Source organism: Anarhichas minor, unplaced genomic scaffold (genome assembly GCF_050575085.1).
Source record: "Anarhichas minor isolate MPS153535 unplaced genomic scaffold, ASM5057508v1 ptg000047l, whole genome shotgun sequence".
Taxonomy (NCBI): domain Eukaryota; kingdom Metazoa; phylum Chordata; class Actinopteri; order Perciformes; family Anarhichadidae; genus Anarhichas; species Anarhichas minor.
In genome coordinates this window covers 995001-1018558 of record NW_027466493.1, presented here as the reverse complement: position 1 = coordinate 1018558, position 23558 = coordinate 995001, and the positions used below count along the sequence as shown (strand labels likewise).

General features: G+C 45.9%; 3 protein-coding genes across 11 annotated transcripts in view; 1 reads left to right on the top strand and 2 right to left on the bottom strand.

The window, feature by feature from the left end:
• Positions 1-17: 17 nt before the first annotated feature.
• Positions 18-11543, bottom strand: LOC142971581 (protein Z-dependent protease inhibitor-like). 2 transcript variants are annotated; one of them, XM_076112154.1, is made up of 6 exons: positions 11405-11543; positions 9803-10145; positions 9448-9729; positions 2102-2375; positions 1814-1961; positions 18-1483 (listed from the first exon to the last, which is right to left on the bottom strand). In XM_076112154.1, the coding sequence occupies exons 2-6, from the start codon at positions 10080-10082 to the stop codon at positions 1295-1297; spliced, it is 1173 nt and encodes a 390-aa protein (XP_075968269.1). In that variant the 5' UTR covers positions 10083-10145; positions 11405-11543; the 3' UTR covers positions 18-1294. The 2 variants fall into 2 exon arrangements, with proteins under 2 accessions (XP_075968269.1, XP_075968270.1); XM_076112155.1 differs by having other exon boundaries at positions 9803-10096; positions 11405-11533.
• Positions 11544-11705: 162 nt separating this feature from the next.
• On the bottom strand, positions 11706-21843 carry xrcc3 (X-ray repair complementing defective repair in Chinese hamster cells 3). 6 transcript variants are annotated; one of them, XM_076112162.1, is made up of 8 exons: positions 20021-20217; positions 19654-19791; positions 19356-19556; positions 18804-18958; positions 18520-18732; positions 13165-13199; positions 12665-12825; positions 11706-11887 (listed from the first exon to the last, which is right to left on the bottom strand). In XM_076112162.1, the coding sequence occupies exons 1-8, from the start codon at positions 20073-20075 to the stop codon at positions 11853-11855; spliced, it is 993 nt and encodes a 330-aa protein (XP_075968277.1). In that variant the 5' UTR covers positions 20076-20217; the 3' UTR covers positions 11706-11852. The 6 variants fall into 6 exon arrangements, 4 of the variants coding, with proteins under 4 accessions (XP_075968277.1, XP_075968276.1, XP_075968275.1 ...); XM_076112161.1 differs by lacking the exon at positions 11706-11887 and adding an exon at positions 21316-21843 and having other exon boundaries at positions 12572-12825; positions 20021-20103; XR_012959373.1 differs by lacking the exon at positions 11706-11887 and adding an exon at positions 15103-15190 and having other exon boundaries at positions 12723-12825.
• The window catches only part of brf1b (BRF1 general transcription factor IIIB subunit b), a 34368-nt gene continuing 31194 nt past the window's right edge, over positions 20385-23558 (top strand). For all 3 annotated transcript variants that reach the window (XR_012959372.1, XM_076112146.1, XM_076112147.1), the window contains exons 1-5: positions 20385-20522; positions 21305-21506; positions 21678-21758; positions 22842-23015; positions 23094-23125. Coding sequence is in view for 2 of the 3 variants with exons in the window: in XM_076112146.1 (XP_075968261.1) it covers positions 21323-21506; positions 21678-21758; positions 22842-23015; positions 23094-23125 (471 nt within the window). In the remaining variant the exon portion in view is untranslated. The remainder of the gene's footprint in view (positions 20523-21304; positions 21507-21677; positions 21759-22841; positions 23016-23093; positions 23126-23558) is intronic.

Here is a 23558-nt window from a genome sequence, read left to right as displayed (position 1 = left end):
GTGTGACAAAAGACAAGTTAATTTTAATGTTTAATGTTTTACACTTATTTAAATAAGTACAGGATGTTTTCACACATGCAAACAGTACAAATGCTATGATAGCGGTTGTCATGCTAACTAAACAAAGTCATCAGTTTATCATTAGTTATTAGTCTTTAAGTGCATTTGAATGGTTTAAATCAAACCCAGTTACACCAGTAACTCTAGTGTCTCCACCATCACAACATTGACCACAAATAGACCCTTTTACAGAGTTACAAGCTTTAAACACTGAATTAAAACTCTTTCCAACATCTAAACGTCTGTTTCATGTTCTCATGTCACAACCCGGTGTTTCACTTTAACCAGTGACCGTGTTAACTGGTGAATCAGCTGAATCACCAGCGACCGTGTTAACTGGTGACTCAGCTGAATCACCAGCGACCGTGTTAACTGGTGACTCAGCTGAATCACCAGCGACCGTGTTAACTGGTGACTCAGCTGAATCACCAGCGACCGTGTTAACTGGTGACTCAGCTGAATCACCAGCGACCGTGTTAACTGGTGATTCAGCTGAATGTGTCTCTTGTAGTAACTTAAAGGTTGGTGGATAACAAACAGATCAATTAGTGACTTGTAGTGGGTTAAGGGTTAGGTTTAGTTAAGTTAGATTAAGTTTAGTTAAATTAGATTAGGTTTAGATAAATTAGATTAGGTTTAGTTAAGGGTAGTTTAAGTTTAGTTAAATTAGATTAAGTTTAGTTAAATTAGATTAGGTTTAGTTAGATTAGATTAGGTTTAGTTACACCAAGTTTCTCCTCCACATGTTTCTATGTGGACACTAAATATTTTACTTAAACACATCATCGTTTACAAACTGTAAAAGGGTCTATATGTTGTACTACTCCTTATACTAGTAATAGTATTAGTACCAGTAGCTCTAATACTATTACTAACCACACGTCTCCTCGTGTCCAACCTTAATGGTTTATGACCACTGACACAAACCAGTGTCTGTGCGTTCAGACCAGTTCAACCAGTGTCTAAGTTCAGACAAGTTCAACCAGTGTCTGTAAGTTAGGACCAGTTTAACCAGTATCATTGGGTCATAAACCAGAGTGTTGGACACATTGATGGTGGTTGTTGTAAAGTCAGAGGATCAATAAACTTCTTCCTGAATGATAAAGCTCATCATCATCATCGATGGTTCAGACAAAACATAAAAGTACTTTAGTGTAAAATATGAAACGTTCTCAGGACCCTCAGATGTATCTAAAGACCCCTCAGGGGGTCTCAGGCCTCAGGTTTGGTTTCTTTACTTCCTGGAGGGATTGACCACGCGGCCCATCGACAGAACGCTGCCGCTCGTCTGCTGGTAGACGATGAAGACGAAGGGCCTGTTGACGGTCAGGCGAGGAGGAAGAGTAGAGGAAGTGCTTGCTCCGCCTCCTGCGGTGATGTCATTGCTGCTCTCGTCGACAGACAGGACACATTTATGATAAACCTGAAAAAAACAGACAGGAAGTGTTTCACAATAAAAGACCAAACCAACAATAGAGACAATAAAAAAAGTAATTCATTAAATAAAAGATAAAAACAACATCAGATCTCTGATGTGGGACCTTACAGACCGGTCCAACACCCCCACAATCCCATCAGATCTCTGATGTGGGACCTTACAGACAGGTCCAACACCCCCACAGTCCCATCAGATCTCTGATGTGGGACCTTACAGACCGGTCCAACACCCCCACATCCCCATCAGATCTCTGATGTGGGACCTTACAGACCGGTCCAACACCCCCACATCCCCATCAGATCTCTAGTAACTCACCTCTGTGAGTTTGAGTCCTTCAGATCCACCGATGTTGCTGATGTCAGCGTCCTCCTGAAACACTTGCGTGATGTCGAGAGTATGCAGGATATCCCGCAGAGAGTAGGAACGCTCTAACAGGAAGCGAGGAAGCTGCACCTCCAACTTCCTGTTTACAAAATAAAACATCAGAATTGTTGGGTTATGTAGTGTTCATTGTTTCTGTTAAATAATCACTAAGAGACAACAAATTACATAAATGAACAAGGTAGGAAATAAGGAAGCAGGAAAGGAAACCGGGTGTCTCACGTCCTCTTCAGCTTTCTGATCCAGGTCTGGATCTTCTCTCCAGTCACTTCCTCTTCGACGGCAGTGACGTCCACCCCTTCATCAGGCAGCAGAACCAACATGGCTGCCCCACCCACCATCGGCAGCTTCAACACGCCGACCTTCACCGAGGGGTCGTAGGCCAGGAAGTACTTATCGGACCTGAACATCATGGGAACCATCACGACGTCATACCTGCCCACGTAGAAACGCTCGTCCTGAGTGAAGGACGCGTTAAAGGACGGACTGAACTGGGCTGCAACACAGACACAACTTTATTAATACGGACAGACACAGAGAGAAACAGACAACCACGCCCTATTATAGATAGCCCCTCCCACAAGGACAAAGAATTTTAAAAGTTATTTGCTCGTCGTCTTGAGGAAAGAACAAAACATGAATTCAAACTTTTACTAATCTGCATCATTATGTAGTTATTTCTGCATCACTTTTATCTGTTTATTGTGATTAAATCACAGCTAAATGTTTATTTAGTGTTCATACATCTGTAGTAAACATGTTTATTTAGTGTTCATACATCTGTAGTAAACATGTTTATTTAGTGTTCATACATCTGTTATAAACCTGTTTATTTAGTGTTTATACATCTGTTATAAACCTGTTTATTTAGTGTTTATACATCTGCTATAAACCTGTTTATTTAGTGTTTATACATCTGCAATAAACCTGTTTATTTAGTGTTTATACATCTGCAATAAACCTGTTTATTTAGTGTTTATACATCTGTAATAAACCTGTTTATTTAGTGTTTATACATCTGTTATAAACCTGTTTATTTTGTGTTTATACATCTGTTATAAACATGTTTACTTAGTGTTTATACATCTGTAATAAACCTGTTTATTTAGTGTTCATACATCTGTTATAAACATGTTTATTTAGTGTTCATACATCTGTTATAAACATTTTTATTTAGTGTTTATACATCTGTAATAAACCTGTTCATTTAGTGTTTATACATCTGTAATAAACCTGTTCATTTAGTGTTCATACATCTGTAATAAACCTGTTTATTTAGTGTTCATACATCTGTAATAAACATGTTTATTTAGTGTTTATACATCTGTTATAAACATGTTTATTTAGTGTTTATAAACCTGTTATAAACATGTTTATACATCTGTTATAAACCTGTTATAAACATGTTTATACATCTGTTATAAACATGTTTATTTAGTGTTCATACATCTGTTATAAACATGTTTATTTAGTGTTCATACATCTGTTATGAACATGTTTATTTAGTGTTCATACATCTGTTATAAACATGTTTATTTAGTGTTCATACATCTGTTATAAACATGTTTATTCATTTCTGTGTTTGCCCCTTGGTTTCGCTTAATCGCACAGCCCTCGTATTTGTAAGGGTGGCTCACTGAGAGCGCAGTAGCAGCAGTACAGTATGTGACTCAGTGTGTGTGTGTGTGTCTACATGCACGCAGTATTCTGGATGCCAGCTAACATTCTTGTTTACCATCTGATCAGGGATACTTTGCTCATGTCTGTTTCTCCGCTCACCCTTTTTCACAAATTGGCTTATTTTTTTTCTCCAGTTTTGGCCACATTTTTTGCCTTATACTTTTGAGATCCTAGCTGTTCTGATCTGTGTGAATTGAACTAGTAGTACGATGTCAGCCAACACGTACTAGACCTCTTAGGTTTTTGCGTTTCCCAGACCGCTTAGCCTGCAGGCTCGTTTGTTAGCCCTGGGCTCTGAAGCTAGCTAACGCTACGGCGACCACAGATATAGAGTGTCTACACACGTCAAACTGAAAACGGAACCGTCTGTGAATCAGCTTTCACCTTTGCTAATACCTGGACAAGGCTGTGGACTACGGGCTGGAGCCCAATTGTCCACCAGATCTGCTATGGCTCCACTCACCTCTCCATCTGACTGTGTCAGCTGCGCCCACCTGGTTGATAAAATCACAGAGCTGGAAGGAAGAATATCCACGCTCTACAGCAGGGGTGTCAAACTCATTTTCACTCCGGGCCACATCAGCATCATGGTTTCCCTCAAAGGGCCGGTTGTAACTGTGAGACTGTATTAGCTAGCTGTGTTGTTAGATTGCCTGCTAGTTCCTGAACTCGGTCTGCAATGGTGTTTCTTCACAAACTGACATTTGTAAAAGTCTGTATCTGGTCGGAGCACACCTGCTCACATACCTTTAGCATGCACTGGGCTGTAGCTTTTGTAAATATATTCTGCTGTGATTGCAGTCTGCCTTTTAATTCTTGGACAATTTGATGTTTTTCTTGGAGGCTAAATTTAGCTCCGTGTTTGGTGTCAAAATGCCGACGTGAATTGTATCCTTCATCACCGACATGCATCATAACACAGAAGACAGACCTGTTTTTCTCCCTGAAGCACAGACATGTATTCACTTTCCCATCTTAAATTACATCTTCTTCCCTCTACATCAATTTTTCTCTTCATGGACATTTTCACTTGTTGGAAAACCGCTTTACGGGCTCTCCGCTTTACGGGCTCTCCTGTCCACCTGTTGTAATGTCACAGACAACATGCTATCTCATAATTTCAACTTTCTATCTCATAATTTCGACCATGGGGATATTTTTATTTTCAAGTCTAACTTAAATTTTTTTTTCCAAAAAAAAACAACTTTTTTATTTTTTTGCTGGTGGATTCGCGGGCCACATAAAATGACGTGGCGGGCCGAATCGGCCCGCGGGCCTCGAGTTTGACACGTGTGCTCTTCAGGATCCAGGATGCCGAGAACCTCATGGACACCATCATCTTCGGTCCAGCACAAACCGACACAGCCAGCGACCGTGTGCATGATTCCATCGCTTCCAGTCCTGCTGCCGCGGCCCCTCCCCCGGTCACAGCTCCTGAGGCTTCTTGGCTACGGCTCGGAGCTAAGCCTAAAGCCCTGGTCAGCTCCACTCCATCACATCACGAGCCCTGGACCCTGGTCTGTGCTCGCAGCAGCCGGATAGGGAGACATCCCTCTCCTACACCCCATAACTTCGATGTCCAGCTGAAGCACAAATATGACACCCTTGCCCTCCACGACTTCCCTCCTCTGGCTAGGGACTCCCAGCTTCCTACACCATCCCAGCTGCCGCCTCAAGGGAGCCACAGCCCCGGGTCCCCCAACATCCCTACGCCAGTCATTACTGAGCACTCCTCTCGCCCCAGGACTCGCCGCTCCATACTGTGCTTTACACCAGCACCGCGGCGAGCTTCGGTCCCCCGTTCTCTCAGTCCTTGCTCGTCCACTCCGCCACCACTGGTTAAATCCTCGCCTCCATCCACGCGTATTACACGCGCAGTGTTGTCGCCTTGTCCCCTCTTCGACCCGACGACACTGATAGTCGGGGACTCCATAATCAGGAATACCCGTTTCTTCAACGCGGAGACACACTGTTTCCCCGGAGCAACGGCTCAAGACATCCTGCTGAAACTGCCTGGCCTGCTGCACGCCCTCCCGTCTTCCATTCGGCGAATTATCGTTCATGTGGGAATCAACGATACAGCCCTCCACCAGTCTGAGTTGACCAAGATTGATTTTAAAAATCTTCTACACTTCTTAAACAACTGTGGACTGTCTGCTTTTATCAGTGGTCCAACTCCAACACTCGGCCGTGGATCACAGCAGTTCAGAAGAGTCCTCAGCCTCCACACTTGTCTCCAGGCCGCCTGCAGGACCAACAACGTGAGCTTCATTGACAATTTGAATCTGTTTTGGGACTGCTCTTCCTCTTTTAAGAACGATGGTATTCATTTTAATAAGCTGGGTAGCCGCCTGCTAGCGGCTAATTTACAGCATGCTGTACACTCTTGTCCACATGACTGACTATTTACTTTCCACACACACGCCCCTTCTTCTTCTACGCTGCCACCTCAGAGCACAGTTTCCCGTAACTGCTCCCCCTCCTGGCCTTCCATGTCATCAACCCCTTCAGCTGCAGCTCTCCCCATTCAGAATATTGTGACAGAGAGGTTGCCCCGTTCACACTGCATTCACAAAGCCATAAACAAAAACAACTTCAGCTACATCCATCCCAGTGATGTTCATATCGGCTCCCAGCACAAGTTCATCATCTACAACCCCACTTCTGTCAATTCCATCCCGTCTCTGTGGACCCAGCACCGGCGTACAACCACTCCCTCATTACGTCATCATACCAAACAGCACGTAAATGCAGCCAACCTCAGAACCCTCCCCAAAACCTCACAACCAATCACAAAACACTCCATGAAGCTTGCTCTGTTCAACACCCGGTCACTAAGCAACAAAAGCCCAATCATCAATGAATTCATCACTGACAACAACCTTGATATCCTCTGTCTCACTGAAACTTGGCAAAAACACCTGGATTACTACGCACTCAATCAAACCACCCCAACTGGATATCATTACCTGGATAAACCACGCCCTGATGGCTGCGGTGGAGGAATTGCCGCTCTTCACCGCCAACACATCAAAACCAGCCTGACTAACATCGAAAGTCTACCCTCATTTGAACAGCTCTCATTCAAACTCTCTGGTCCTAAACCCCTGGTCATTGCAATTATCTACCGCCCCCCCAAACCCAACCCTGCCTTCCTCTCCGACCTATCTGAATTCCTCACCCAGCTCTGCTCCGTCTCACCTTCCATCCTGTTGCTTGGTGATTTCAACATCCACATCGACTCCTCAGACTGCAAAACTGCCACAGAATTTCTGGACCTGCTTAAATGCTTCAACTTCACTCAACACATCGACTTCCCCACCCACAACCGTGGTCACATCCTGGACCTGGTCTGCTCCACTGAAATCACCATCAACCACCTCTCCGGCTATGACCTCACCATCTCCGACCATCTAGCCATCATCATGGAGATCGACATCCCCATCCCAGAACCCAAACTCACGCGCACCATCACTCTCCGAAATATCAAGTCTGTCTGCCCCTCATCCCTGTCAGCCTGTCTCACTGAAAAATTCTCCACAATCACCCCCTCCCTTAGCCCCTCCCCCTCAGACCTGGTCAACCTCTACAATAACACACTATCCTCCTGCCTTGATCAGCTTGCCCCTTTCAAAACCAGAACTGTCTCCTTCACCCACACTGCTCCCTGGTTCACCCCTGAACTCCGCCTCATGAAATCCCGGAAACGCAGACTAGAGCGACTCTCCAAAAAAACCGGCCTCACAGTTCACACCCTGGCTTACAAGGAACACATACAGCAATACAAAGTGGCTCTAAACTCTGCTCGCTCCACCTACTACTCTGGCATCATCCACTCTGGTTCCGCCAACCCAAAGGTCCTCTTCTCCACAATAAACAAACTCCTCAAACCTATGGACAACCTCTCCCACTCCTCCACAGCAGAAAAATGCAACTCCTTCCTGACGTTCTACAAAGCTAAAATTGACACCATCTACAACCAACTGGCCACTTCCAGCCCCGCTTCGTCCAACCCTGTATCTGCAAATCCTCCACTAACTGACCGGTCACTCTCCCGATTCCCTCTCATCTCCCCCTCGGATCTCAATAAATCACTCTCTGGCATGAAGACTCCGACCTGTGACCTCGACCCTATCCCTTCCACTTTAGTTATGGCCTGTCTCCCGGCCCTCTGCCCGCACCTCCTCTCTGTCATCAACTCCTCCCTGTCTACTGGCTCCGTCCCTCCCGCCCTCAAACTCGCCTCAGTCACACCCATCCTCAAAAAACCTGGCGTTGACCCTGACATTCACAACAATTACAAACCCATCTCCAATCTCCCCTTTCTGTCTAAAATACTGGAACGCACTGTTGCCCATCAACTGAAAACCCACCTGGACTCAAACCAACTGTATGAACCATTTCAATCCGGATTCAGATCTCATCACAGCACAGAAACTGCCCTCATCAAAGTCACCAATGACCTCCTCCTCTCCTCTGATGAACACTCCCTCAACATCCTGATACTGCTCGACCTCAGCGCAGCCTTCGACACCATCAACCACTCCATCCTCCTTTCCTGTCTCGAGTCCTCCCTCCACATCACTGGCACAGCCCTCTCCTGGTTTAAATCATACCTCTCTGACCGTGAATAGTTCATCAGCATCAACAAATTCAAGTCTGACAGCCCCAGTCTCTCAAGGTGTCCCCCAAGGTTCAGTACTCGGTCCCCTCCTCTTCATCCTCTACCTGCTCCCCCTTGGTGACATCATACGCCACCATGGTCTCCAGTTCCACTGCTACGCTGACGACACCCAGCTCTACATCTCCACCAAGTCCATCACCCCCACCATCCACCCCACCATCACCAACTGCCTAACAGATATAAAAACCTGGATGCAAGCAAACTTCCTCAAACTCAACACCGACAAATCTGAAGTCCTCATCATCGGCCCCAAATCATTAAACAAATCCCTCCACAACTTCTCCCTCTGCATCGATGGCACCACTGTTCCTGCCTCCACACATGTCCGTAACCTTGGGATCATTTTCGATCAAACTCTCTCCTATGAACGACACATCAATCACATCAGAAAAACCGCCTTCTTCCATCTCAAAAACATCGCCCGTCTCCGCCCCTCCCTCTCCTCCGCAGCCGCTGAAACACTCATCCACGCCTTCATCACCTCTCGACTGGATTACTGCAACAGCATCCTGTACGGCTCACCCACCAAAATCATCAATAAACTACAATACATCCAAAACTCAGCTGCCCGTCTGCTCTCCCACTCCAGCACCAGAGACCACATCACCCCAGTCCTTCAAAACCTCCACTGGCTCCCCATACAGCAAAGAATCCAGTTCAAGATTCTCCTCATCACATACAAAGCCCTCCACAACCTCGCCCCTTCATACCTTTCAGACCTCCTGCACCGTCACACTCCCAACCGCAACCTCAGATCCGCCGACGCCAACCTCCTTACCCCCCCTACTCTGTCCAAGCATCGGACCTGGGGGGACAGGGCCTTCTCCGTTGCTGCCCCCTCCCTCTGGAACTCCCTGCCCCAACACCTCAGACATTCTCCGTCACTCGCCACCTTCAAAACTGCACTTAAAACTCACCTATTTAAATCTGGTTTTAACCTCTAAAGTCAGTCATGTATGTTTTCTTTCTCTTCGTGTTTATTTTTTTTCTTACTGTTATGTTGTAGATTTTGTTTTTATTATAAATGCTTTTATTGTTTCTGTTTTTACCATGTAAAGTGTCTTTGAGTGCCTTTTAAAGCGCTATATAAATAAAATGTATTATTATTATTATTATTTATTTAGTGTTCATACATCTGTAATAAACATGTTTATTTAGTGTTCATACATCTGTAATAAACTTGAACGCAGCGTTAGACGCGTACCTTTAAAGAAGGCGCTGGTGGCCAGCAGCAGCTGTGTGTTTGGGTCCAGATCTGTCACCAGCTCCAGGACCTGGCCTCCCGTCTGCTCCTGGGTCCGGCGGTTGATGGTGTCAGTGGCTTCCTGCGGCACCGTGTAGACCAGACTCTGAGCGTTCCCCCCAAACTTAGTCTGAACCAGGTCCTGGTAGGAAGACGACACTGGAAAGCCTTGAGCCGGGAGGACGGCCACGCCCTGCTTCAGGTTCTCCTGTTGGACGGTGGTCCTCAGACTCTGAAACAGGTCTAAGAACAGCAGAGACTGTAGTCTCACAGGTATGAGTCACAATACTAACCGTCCTCTAGACCTCAGACCTACCTGGGAGGGTCTGCGGGTCCAGTCCAGTCAGGCCGAGTCCCTGCAGCAGCTGGTCCCGGGTCGGCCCGTTGGAGGCGCTCACCAGCGCCAGCAGCCCGGCGGACAGCGTGAACGTAGACAGGAAGACGTTTTCGTCGGTCCGGCTGGAGACGGCTCGGTACAGTCGGGCGGCAAAGTCTGCGTTCCTATTGGTCAGATCCTCCACCGACGGACCAACGGGCTCAGAGGAGCACAGACTCAGGAGGAGGACGACCAATGAGAGCGGGGCGGAGGGAGACATGATAACAGCGCCCTCTGGTGGAGGACACAGTTCACTGTTACACCACTGTTGTATTCTCTTAATCTGTAACAATAAAGAGTTTATTATTAGGGGCGACCGTGGCTCATGGGGTAGCGAGGGTTGTCCGGTAACCGCGAGGTCAGCGGTTCGATCCTTGGCTGCTACGTGTGCTATGACGAAGTGTACCTGAGCAAAACACTGAACCTCTACCTGCTCCCCAGGCGCCTGTCATTGGCAGCCCACTGCTCCCTACATAGGGATGGGTCAAATGCAGAGAACTTTGGGGGCGACCATGGCTCACTGGGTTAAGAGGGTTGTCTGGCAACCGCATGGTTCGATCCTCGACTGGGACGTGTCACGTGTCGAAGTGTACCTGAGCAATACACTGAACCCCCGGCTCCCCGGGCGCCTGTCATTGGCAGCCCACTGCTCCCTATATACAGGGATGGGTCAAATGCGGAGACAAATTTCCCCCTTAAAGGGATCAATAGAGTATAATAAATTAAAAAAATTCTGTGACACAAATGTTCTTCTAACGACGTCATCAATAACCTGCTCACTCTATGAATAAAGAAATTCCATTATCCAAACCGCTTATCCTATTCAGGAGCCGATCCCAGCTGACATTGGGCGAAGGCAGGGTACACTACACTGGACAGGGCGCCAGTTTATGACAGGGCACATATAGAGACAGACAAACATTCACGCGCACATTCACACCTCCGGGCAATTTCGAGTCTCCAAATAACCTAAGCTGCCTGTCTTTGGACTGTCGGAGGAAGCCGGAGGGAACCCAGATAAAGAAATGATTATTAATATATAGAATATAAATGTAAAGTCATTTTAATGTTTCTGTGATGTCAATTTGTAATAAAACATTTTCAGATCGGAGCCGTTTGTCACAAACTAATCAATAACTTTATCGATCGTCACGCCCACAACTATTAGTTTACTCTACTTTTTGTTTACGTTTTTTTAAACCAGGCTTTTAGTTTGAAAGGATTGTTTATGTTTTGATGAGATCTGAATAATCTCCTCCCATCACTTTGATCTGATCACCCTGTATAGATCTATCTATTGATGACGTATTGATAGACAGAAAGACGAAAGACAGACAGACAGACATCTATCTATTGATGACGTATTGATGCACAGCTGATGTCAGACAGTAAACAGACAGACAGGCAGGCAGACAGACTGTAAACAGACAGACATAGACAGACAGACAGGCAGACTGTAAACAGACAGACAGACTATCTATTGATGACGTATTGATACACAGCTGACGTCAGACAGTAAACAACAAACAATATAAAACAAACCTTCAGTTGATGTTCTGTGATCTTCGTCTTTCTGCTCTCGAGCTTCACGAGCTGCGCATCACCATCAAGCTCTTGAGCCGATCAGTCAACATCACTTCCGGCCTCATTTCTCCAAAATAAAGGTCGTGTCTCCACGCAGGTTCAGAAACAGAAACTACGGAGTCCCGGAAGTCCTGAACGGTGATTTTAAGTGTTTAAAATAAAATAAAACAAAGACAAAACCCGTTTGTTTGTCTCCAACAACGCGCTGTGCTCGCGGGTAGTTTCACACTTTTATTTCGAAAGCGGACTTTCCAGACCTCCGGTCACTTCTGTGGGCGACGTTCCTGCGCATGCGCACTGACAGCTATCTGACGTCATGGTGTTGTACCTGTAAATGTCAGCAGGTGGCGGTGCTGCTGCACGAGACACTCAGGAGGAGGACAATAGAACAGAATAGAACAGTTTTCTACTTCCGGTTTCCTGTCTTGTGAGTGTTTGGAGCTAAAAGACATTAAAAAAAAAAATCAGCCAGTCAGCTGATATAATTAAATTATTAAATCATTAAATCAATAAATCATTGAATTATTTATACTATTTAACTCTATATCTATAGTCTATTTAACTCTATATCTATATATAGTCTATATAGCTCTATATCTATATACAGTCTATTTAACTATATACAGTCTATTTAGCTCTATATCTATATACAGTCTATTTAACTCTATATCTATATACAGTCTATTTAACTCTATATCTATATGCAGTCTATTTAACTCTATATCTATATGCAGTCTATTTAACTCTATATCTATATACAGTCTATTTAACTATATCTATATACAGAGTATTTAACTCTATATCTATATATAGTCTATTTAACTCTATATCTATATGTACTCTATATCTACAGTCAGGGCCATAAGTATTTGGAGTGTGACACCATGTTTCTAATTTTGCTTATTTACACAAACTAATCAATATGTGGTTGAAGACTTTCAGCTTTAATTCAATGTCTAAAACAAAAAAAATCACAATAACTGTTTAAGGAATTACAGCCACTTTTACACAGCCCCCACATGTTCACAGGCTCAAGAGTAATTGGATATATATATATATATATATATATATATATATATATATATATATATATATATATATATATATATATATATATATATATATATATATATATATATATATATATTATATAATATAAATGTTATGAGCTCCTCACCCCTCTGACCCCCTCCCTCCAAACAGCTAAGTCCCGCCCACCTTGTGCTAAATGAGGAGCGAGTACCACCTCCAGCCTGCGGAGGGCGCTGCTCTGGTCGCCGTGGGTAACCGTTGCCTGGAGACGGCGCATCATTAGCCGAACCATCACCTGATTGGCCCAAACCAACCCGAGAGCTGGTGACATGCTGGAGGAAGATTGGCTGAGAGAAAGAGAGAAATAATGTTATTAAATATGTTCATATTGAAGTTATTCAACAGAAGAGTTATAAGTTATAATCATGAAGAGTAATTTAAAATGATTTAAAATAAAGAATTAGTGATAAACTATCACATGACGTCACATGACACCTCTCGACCAATCAGACGCTCTGTACAGAAGTGTCTGTAAATCATCATCATTATTTTATAATTATTTTATAACATTAACTACTAAATGTTTATAAATCTTTCACAGATTTAACTTTAGAAGAACAATCTCACTTTATACACTTTTGTCTTTTCAATCATTTTTCAGGAAGAAAACATGAAAAAGTTTTTACCTCAAACTGTCGTCTGAGCTGAAAACATCCGTCACCTGAAAGAAAGAAACGCTCGACATGTGAAACGGTTAACAACTACAAGTAACCCTCAGAGATGAAGTGTATGAAATACAACAAACCTCTTCTCTATGTGTCAGGACCTCGTTAAAGAACCCGTCAGCCCTCACTGATAACAGACCCTCAACAGACCCCCGCTAATAACAGACCCTCACTGATAACAGACCCTCGCTGATAACAGACCCTCACTGATAACAGACCCTCGCTGATAACAGACCCTCAACAGACCCTCGCTAATAACAGACCCTCACTAATAACAGACCCTCAACAGACCCTCGCTGATAACAGACCCTCAACAGAGCCTCACTGATAACACACCCTCGCTGATCAGAATCAGAACCGTTTATTGCCACGGAAGTTTGCACCTACAAGGAATTTGTCGTGGCGGGTGGTGTGTAACATTTAACAATAAAATTAAAATATCACAATCAGCACAGTGCAAGAAATAGAAACATATTAAAATTTACAATAAAATATAAAATATAGAATAAAGTGCACAACAAACAGATAACAGGACTGTAAAACAAGTGAAGTGTAAGTGAAAAGTGATGAGTGTGTTTAAATAAAGAAACAGGGACGTGCAGGGGAGAGACCAGAAGGAAATGTCCTGGGGATGACAGAGTCAGTGGGGGACCCGGGCTTTGTTAATAAGCCTGACTGCGGACGGGAAGAAACTGTTTGTGTGGCGTGAGGTCTTGGTCCTGATGGACCTCAGCCTCCTGCCAGATGGAAGGGACACAAACAGATCATGTCCAAGGTGGGAGGGGTTAGCTACAATCTTTCGTGCTCGCTTCAGGGTCCTTGAAGCGAACAGCTCATGGAGGGACGGCAGATTGCAGCCAATCACCCTCTCAGCAGAGCGAATCATGCGCTGCAGCCTGCCCTTGTCCTTGGCTGTGGCTGCAGCGTACCAGACCGTGATGGAGGAGCAGAGGATGGACTCAATGATGGCTGTGTAGAAATGCACCATCATTGTCTTTGGCAGGTTGAATTTGGATGGTCAGTCTCCACCTGTAAGCCACCTGTAAGCAGACTCATACCCACCAGAGATGAGTCCAATGAGGGTGGTGTCATCCACGAACTTCAGGAGCTTGACGGACTGGTGACTGGAGGTGCAGCTGTTGGTGTACAGGGAGAAGAGCAGAGGGGAAAGAACGCAGCCTTGGGGGGGAACCGGTGCTGATGGTCCGGGAGGCTGAGACATGCTTTCCCAGCTTCACGTGCTGCTTCCTGTCAGACAGGAAGTCTGTGATCCCCTTGCAGGTGGAGTCGGGCACCTGCAGCTGGGAGAGCTTGCTATGCAGCAGAGACGGGATGATAGTGTTGAAAGCAGAGCTGAAGTCCACAAACAGGATCCTGGTGTAGGTTCCTGGGGAGTCCAGATGCTGGAGGATGCGTGATACAGAGGCATGGGCCCCTGCTGAGCTGGGGGAGGGGGGGCTGGTGGTCTGGTGTTGGTTGATGGGGCTGGAGTCAGGACTGTCCCATTGTCTTTCGAATCTGCAGTAGAACTCATTCAGCTCGTCTGCCAGGCGGAGGTCATTCATGGAGTGGGGGGTTTTTGGCTTGTAGTTGGTGATCTGTCTGAGACCTCTCCAGACAGAAGCAGAGTCATTGGCTGAGAGCTGGTGTTGCAGTTTCTCAGAGTACAGTCGTTTAGCGTCTCTCACCACCTTGCTAAACCTGTACTTTGCCTCTTTGTACAAGTCCTTGTCCCCACTCCTAAAAGCCTGATCTTTCTGCAGCCTTAGCTGTCTGAGTTCTGCTGTAAACGACGGGAGGCGGAATCTGCTGCTACATTAACGAAGGTTGGTGTACAGATGTCAGTGTTAAATGAATCATGCAGCCCTCACTTGGAAACACTTTTCATAGACTGCAAACCTTTTTATTCACCGCGGGAGTTCTCCTCGTTCATTCTGGTCGGTGTTTACATCCTCAGGCCTATGTGAGTGAGGCGCTCCAACACCTGCTGAGCAGATCAACAACACGGAGCACAAACACTTAGACTCCCTGCTCATTGTTCTTGGGGACTTTAACAGAGCAAAGCTCAGCAAAGAACTGCCTAAATACAGACAGCATATTAAGTGTAGCACCAGGGACAAAAACACACTGGACCACTGCTCCACTGTATAAAGGATGCATATCACTCAGTCCCCCGTGCAGCTCTGGGACTCTCTGATCACTGTCTGGTTCATCTTCTCCAGACAGAAACTAAAATCTGCAAAGCCTGTGGTGAGGACTGTGAGGAGATGGACTAACGAGGCAAAGCTGGAGCTCAGGTCCTGCTTTGTCTGCACTGATTGGAGTGTTTGTGAGGCTGCTGCAACAGACCTGGATGAGCTCACTGACACTGTGACATCATACATCAGTTTCTGTGAGGACATGTGTGCCGAATAAACCTTCTGCACATTCAACAACAATAAACCTGGTTCACTGAAAAACTCAGGCAGCTTCATCGGGAGGAGGAGGCGGCCTACAGAAGTGGGGACAGGATCCTGTATAACCAGACCAGAAACACACTGACGAAGGAGATCAAGGTAGCTAAGAGGAGCTACACTGAAAAACTGGAGAAAAAGTTTTCAGCCAACGACCCCTCGTCAGTGTGGAGAGGCCTGGAAGTACTCACCAACTACAGGAGACCCCCCCCCCCCCCCCACCCCCACTGAGGACAATCACCGACTGGCTGACGACCTGAATGTGTTTTACTGCAGGTTTGATAAGCCTACCCTCACACCCCCCACCTGCCCCATCATCATCAAACAACCATCTACACCCCCTGCCTCCTCCTCACCTCTCCCAACCGACCCCCCACCGGCACTGAGGATCTGTGAGGAGGATGTGAGTCGGCTCTTCCACAGACAGAAGATCAGGAAGGCACCAGGCCCAGACGGTGTGTCCCCCTCCTGCCTGAAAGTCAGTGCTGACCAGCTGGCCCCCATCTTCACACAGATCTTCAACCGATCACTGGAGCTGTGTGAAGTCCCCTCCTGCTTCAAACGCTCCACGATCATCCCGGTCCCCAAGAAATCCTCCATCACAGGATTAAATGACTACAGGCCCGTCGCCCTGACGTCTGTGGTCATGAAATCCTTTGAGAGGCTGGTGTTGACCCATCTGAAGGACATCACAGGACCCCTGCTGGACCCCCTGCAGTTTGCCTACCGTGCAAACAGGTCGGTGGATGATGCAGTCAACATGGGACTGCACCACATGCTGCAACACCTCGACTCCCCAGGGTCATATGCAAGGGTTCTGTTTGTGGACTTCAGCTCAGCGTTCAACACCATCATCCCAGAGATACTCCAACTCAAACTCTCCCAGCTCACTGTGCAGCCTCCAGCTGTCAGTGGATCACTAACCTCCTGACTGACAGGACGCAGCAGGGGAGGCTGGGAAACATCACATCCAGTACCCGGACCAGGGGCGTCGTTAGGCCTATTTTAGGGGGGCTGAAGCCCCCCTAAAATGTTCTTCAGCCCCCCCAAATAATTTGGCATTATTGGCTTTAAAAAAAAAAAAAATCTTGTTATTTTGGTGATGTCATTAAATTAAACTATTGTTTCTCACATGGACAAGTTATTTATAACTAACATGATAAATATGTGCGTGCGTTGTGGTTTGTATGTTTTCTCACCCTTCAAATTACAATCCTGCTCATAATAAAACAAGTAAACAACTCAAAAGTTGACACTGTCAGGTCCATTCTCCATCCATTGTGTGCGGTCCCTTTAAGAATTAGGATTTGGGAGTGATGCGGATATGAAAGCGAGTTTATCCGTCTTTCCTTTACAAGCAGGAAAATCTCTTTATTTGAGAAAAGTTCATATTTGTGTTGTCAAATTTCACTATAACCCTGAAATTCTGTCTCTTGTGTTATCATATACTGAATGCAAGCAAAACTACTGAGCAAAATCACACTCTTTCTGATTGAACCAATCTATGAGCTGTCTGAACCAATGGATATCCACGGCCCCAAATGGGCCCCAAAAAAAATTGCACGCAAACATGCCACTCCCCTTGGGGCTAAGCCCCCCCTTTCCTTGAATCCTAGAAACACCCCTGACCCGGACTATCAGCACTGGCGCCCCCCAGGGATGTGTGCTCTCCCCACTGCTCTTCTCCCTCTACACCAACGACTGCACCTCAGAGGACCCAACGGTCAAGCTTCAACGATCATCGGCCTCATCAGGGACGGTGATGAGTCTGCGTACAGACGGGAGGTTGAACAGCTGGTCCTCTGGTGTGATCAGAACAACCTGGAGCTGAACAGGCTCAACACTGTGGAGATGACAGTGGACTTCAGGAGGAGCCCCCCAACACTGCCCACCCTCACCATACTCAACAACACTGTGTCTGCTGTGGAGACCTTCAAGTTTCTGGGATCCACAATCTCCCAGGACCTGAAGTGGGCCCCCAACATCAACACCGTCAGGAAAAAGGCCCAGCAGAGGTTGTACTTCCTGCTCCAGCTCAGGAAGTTCAACCTGCCTCAGGAGCTGCTGATCCTGTTCTACTCCACCATCATCCAGTCTGTTCTCTGCTCCTCCATCACTGTGTGGTTTGGATCGGCCACCAAACAGGACAGGAACAGACTGCAACGGATTGTCAGGTCTGTAGAGAGGATCATTGGTTCCAGCCTGCCCTCCATCCTGGACTTGTACACCTCCAGAGTCAGGAAACGGGCTGAAAGATCACTGCAGACCCTTCACACCCTGGACACAAGCTGTTCCAACTCCTCCCCTCTGGAGGGCGCTACAGAGCTCTGTACGTCAAAACCACCAGACACAGGAACAGCTTCTTTCCACTGGCCGTCACTCTCATGAACAATTAATAAGTCACACTGCACTACGACCTCTGTTTGCACTATTACCACCACTTACAATTCATGCCATTGTTTATAGGTTTATGTTCACGTATATATATATATATATATATATATATATATATATATATATATATATACACACTTTTTCTCTCGGATATATATTTATACTTATATTGTATATAGCTGTTAAATGTTTATACCTACATCCGTTCTACTTTTTTGCTGCCCTTTTTTATTCTTTATATATATTTTTTTGTTATTTATTGTAAATTTGTGTTTGTACACTGAGAGCGGAGCGGAAACCGGAGACAAATTCCATGTATGCGTACACATACATGGAATACATGGCCAACAAAGCTGATTCTGATTCTGATGACAGACCCTCGCTGATTTAAATAGTCAAATACTTAAATAGTGACATTCTAAGTGAAAACCCCTTTTTGAGACGGCCCTACTGGACAGGTGTGTGTTACCTGGTTGATACAGAGGACAGGTGTGGTGAACTCCAGGCTCAGGTGACGCAGTGTGGAGGAGAAAGTGATGAGCTGTTTCGTCCTCTCCAGCCAATCAGCAGCCTGGAACTCAGACCTGAACAGAGCCGCCAATGAGTCCACCACCAGGAGCCGGACCAGACCCCGAGCAAGCAGCAGGGGGACTCGGCGAGAGAGACACACCTGCAGGGAGTCCTGGAGTCAAAGAAACCACCCGTGAGCACCTGAACAGTCAGTCACTGACAGAGGTGAGAGGTGAGCCTCACCAGGTCAGCAGCGTGTTCTACGTAGACGTGGTCACTGAACTGGAGGCTGCTGATCAGTGGCGGAGGGACGTCGGAGCGCAGGAACGACTGATTCCTGATCAGCTGCTGCAGACGTCTGATAGGAAACGAGTCCTCAGTGCAGATGTACACCGCTCCTGTAGAGACAGTGAACGCACCACGTTAACACAGGTCAGTGAACGCACCACGTTAACACGCTTACACAGGTCAGTGAACGCACCACGTTAACACAGGTCAGTGAACGCACTACGTGAACACACGTCTACACAGGTCAGTGAACGCACCACGTTAACACACGTCTACACAGGTCAGTGAACGCACCACGTTAACATCTACACAGGTCAGTGAACGCACCACGTTAACACTCATCTACACAGGTCAGTGAACGCACCATGTTAGAACAACAGCTTCAGCGTCTACATCGGTTCTCCATCAACTTTCGGTTTTCTATTCAGCTCATTCTGCTTCCTCTGATGGTGCGTTCACTGACCTGAGTCCAGCCCTCTGTACTGTCCTGATGGTGCGTTCACTGACCTGAGTCCAGCCCTCCGTACTGTGTTGGGTACTGCACAGACAGACAGATCTGTAGAGCTAGCTGGGTCTTTCCTGCTCCGCTCTCTCCAGACAGCTCCGTGATAACCCCCACAGGTAGCCCCCCCCTCAGCAGCTGGTCCAGGACGGGACATCCCACACCGAGTCTGAGGCCGGACTCGGACCTGTGATGGAGCTCGAGGGCTGCAAACACAAAGACACACAGCGGGTGAGTGAGTACGCATCGTTGTGACATCACCCCTGTGACGTCCAATCAGAAGGCTCCTCACTGATCCCTGACCTGTGATTGGAGGATGGCGTCTGCAGGCGGTGGCGGCGGCGGTGAGCAGCTGCTGGACGTCTGAGCCGGACAGACTGGTGAGTCTCTGGAGGTCTGGACCGGAGACACTCAACACGTCAGGGAGGGACCTCAGTCCAGCTGGGGGGGACGACACAAGGTTACCATAACCCGCCTCACAGACAATGTTTTAGGGTCTAAGACCATCAGAAGGAAGATCTAACGAACAGAACTTCTATTATATTCACTTTAGTTGTTCACGATAGTGGCTGATCGCTCTTCTAACACGTGTTTATATGTAATTCATACAAGTTGATGTTAAACAATGAGATGTTAAAGTGTGATGTTTGTGAATGGAGTCTGGTGTCACCTCTCCTCACGGCTGCTATGATCCTCGGGTGGAGCTCCAGCTGGTCCCAGTTCATGTCCTCTTGTCTTCACGTCCTCCCGCTGCTTCACTCACACAAGAGACCGTGGAAAAGTCACTAAACGTTGTTTTTCTACGAGAAACTTCCGCCGCTCTCTTTCTACTTCCGCAAACCAACCGACGCTGCCTGATGACGTCTTCGGGAGCCGAAGACGTCATCAGGCGGCGCTAGTTGGACCCGTTTAATCTGGTCTGCGGGGGAGTCCGGTCATATTTCAACAATAACATCCAGTCCATCTTATTATGTACTTTAATAACAATGTGAATATAGTCTGTATTTTATAATATAAAACGGAACACATAGATTTAATTTTAAATGCTAACAGTTTAATTTTCCCGCCATCGATGTACAAACTCCCCCACGTGAGATCTCGACTCTGTGACGTTCTGTGACGTCATTGCACCGCGCCACAGGAAGAAAACAAACCACCCGAAACCCTGATCGGTTTGTATGATCAATAATCTAAAGTATTTAATTACTAAATGTTTAAATGAACCGTTAAATATATTTATGTAGTTCAGTCTGACGCGGGAACTACTAAACAAAATGGATTCTACCGCGAAAATAACGGCTGCGTCGTGTTTTTAACCGCGAAACTGGTTCTACTGGACTATTGTTTTAACTAACTATTTCTACTGCACTCAAACTGGACTCTATTGTTTTAACTGTTCCTACTGGACTCTAACTGGACTCTATTGTTTTAACTGTTTATATTGTTTTAAAACAATAGAGTCCAGTTTGAGTACATTAGACCCAGTTAGTTAACTGTTTCTACCTGACTCTATTGTTTTAACTGTTTCTGCTGGACTGTGTTCTTTTAACGTTAAGATTAACAGATTTCTAGTTAAGATAACCGGACCTCTGGTTAAGATAACCGGTCCTCTAGTTAAGGTAACCGGTCCTCTGGTCAAGGTAACCGGCCATCTGGTTAAGATAACGGCCATCTGGTTAAGATAACCGGCCCTCTGGTTAAGATAACCGGCCCTCTGGTTAAGATAACCGGTCCTCTGGTCAAGATAACTGGTCCTCTCTCTGGTTAAGATTAACATAATTAACCTGCACATGTTTTTATTTCTAATAACCTTTCTCTGTGTGACTTTTCCTTGAATATAAATGTGTAAATAAAACGAACATAATTAGTAAAGTAGTTTATAAATACATGTTAACTAGTTAATCTTGAACGGTTTGAGAACCTAAAACCTTAAAGTCTCCTCTCTGACCTCCAGGCTGTGTTCACCTTCACCATGAGCTCCCGGGTGTGTAAGACCTGTGGGGGGTCCGACATAGATGTGGATCAGGCCCGGGGCAGCGCCGTGTGTACCGGATGTGGTTCGGTTCTGGAGGACAACATCATCGTCTCAGAGGTCCAGTTTGTGGAGGGAAGTGGAGGAGTTTCATCTGCTGTGGGACAGTTTGTGTCCGCTGACGGTGAGGAAGATAGATACATGAACAATATAAACAGTAAACCATCACATTTATGAATAGTCTGGTGTAGAACATGAACACTAGAAACAGTAAACCATCACATTTATGAATAGAGTCTGGTGTAGAACATGAACACTAGAAACAGTAAATAGAGTCTGGTGTTTCTGTCTGCAGGTCCAGTTAAGGCTCCTCTTCTTGGTTCTGGATTTCACACCAGTGTTGGAAAAGAGTCCAGAGCTCAGACCCTGCAGGGTGGTGAGTACCATCTTCAACATCATCATCATCTTCACCATCATCATCACCTAACTAACCTGTTACCACCTGACTAACGTATTACCACCTGTCTTACCTGTTACCACCTGACTAACATGTTACCACCTGACTAACTTGTTACCACCTGACTAACCTGTCTAACTTGTTATCACCTGACTAACCTGTCTTACCTGTTACCACCTGACTAACCTGTCTTACCTGTTACCACCTGACTAACTTGTTACCACCAGACTAACCTGTCTTACCTGTTATCACCTGACTAACCTGTCTTACCTGTTACCACCTGTCTTACCTGTTACCACCAGACTAACCTGTCTTACCTGTTACCACCAGACTAACCTGTCTAACTTGTTATCACCAGACTAACCTGTCTTACCTGTTACCACCTGACTAACCTGTCTTACCTGTTATCACCTGACTAACCTGTCTAACTTGTTATCACCAGACTAACCTGTCTTACCTGTTACCACCTGACTAACCTGTCTTACCTGTTATCACCTGACTAACCTGTCTAACTTGTTATCACCTGACTAACCTGTCTTACCTGTTACCACCTGACTAACCTGTCTTACCTGTTATCACCTGACTAACCTGTCTAACTTGTTATCACCAGACTAACCTGTCTTACCTGTTACCACCTGACTAACCTGTCTTACCTGTTATCACCTGACTAACCTGTCTAACTTGTTATCACCAGACTAACCTGTCTTACCTGTTACCACCTGACTAACCTGTCTTACCTGTTATCACCTGACTAACCTGTCTAACTTGTTATCACCAGACTAACCTGTCTTACCTGTTACCACCTGACTAACCTGTCTTACCTGTTATCACCTGACTAACCTGTCTTACTTGTTATCACCTGACTAACCTGTCTAACTTGTTATCACCTGACTAACCTGTCTTACCTGTTACCACCTGACTAACCTGTCTTACCTGTTACCACCAGACTAACCTGTCTTGCCTGTTACCACCTGACTAACCTGTCTAACTTGTTATCACCAGACTAACCTGTCTTACTTGTTACCACCAGACTAACCTGTCTTACCCTCTGTGTGTCTCCAGGTAAGCGTCAGATCCAGCAGCTGGGCAGCCAGCTTCAGCTGAACCAGCACTGTTTGGACACGGCCTTCAACTTCTTCAAGATGGTGGTCAGTAAACACCTGACGAGAGGACGTAAGACGGAACACGTCATCGCCGCCTGTCTCTACCTGGTGTGTCGCACCGAGGGGACGCCACGTATCCTAGCAACCACAGAAACACAGTGTGAAGGTTTAATGTTTTTTTTTTTTTAGGTTTTCCTGAACTGTATTTCAGACATGTTGCTGGACCTGAGTGATCTTCTGCAGGTAGGACTGACCTCAGAGCAGCAGACACAGATTCATATAAACAGTGTATATATATACATATATGTATATATATGTATATATTTTTTAGTGTTGTAACGGATCACGGATCACTACTCACGGTTCGGCACACTTTTTATTTTTTACAGTTTAATTATCATAGTGTGTAATAAAGTGTTACTGCTGCTGTTCCTTTTCAAGTAACAAGTCCCCGAATATCAATGCAGAGTGTCAGTGAGCAGATATAAAGCAGTAGTGTGTTCACGTGAACGGAGCGTGTTAAGCCACCACCCCAGTCTGTCAGCAATGGGGGCCAAGCCACAACAACGACAACAAGGTATCATCGCAGCATTTAAGAAAGCATTTGTGGCCGAATCAGACCGGGCTAAAGCTATTACGACATTTACTGGGGTCTTTATTGCTGCAGACATGATGC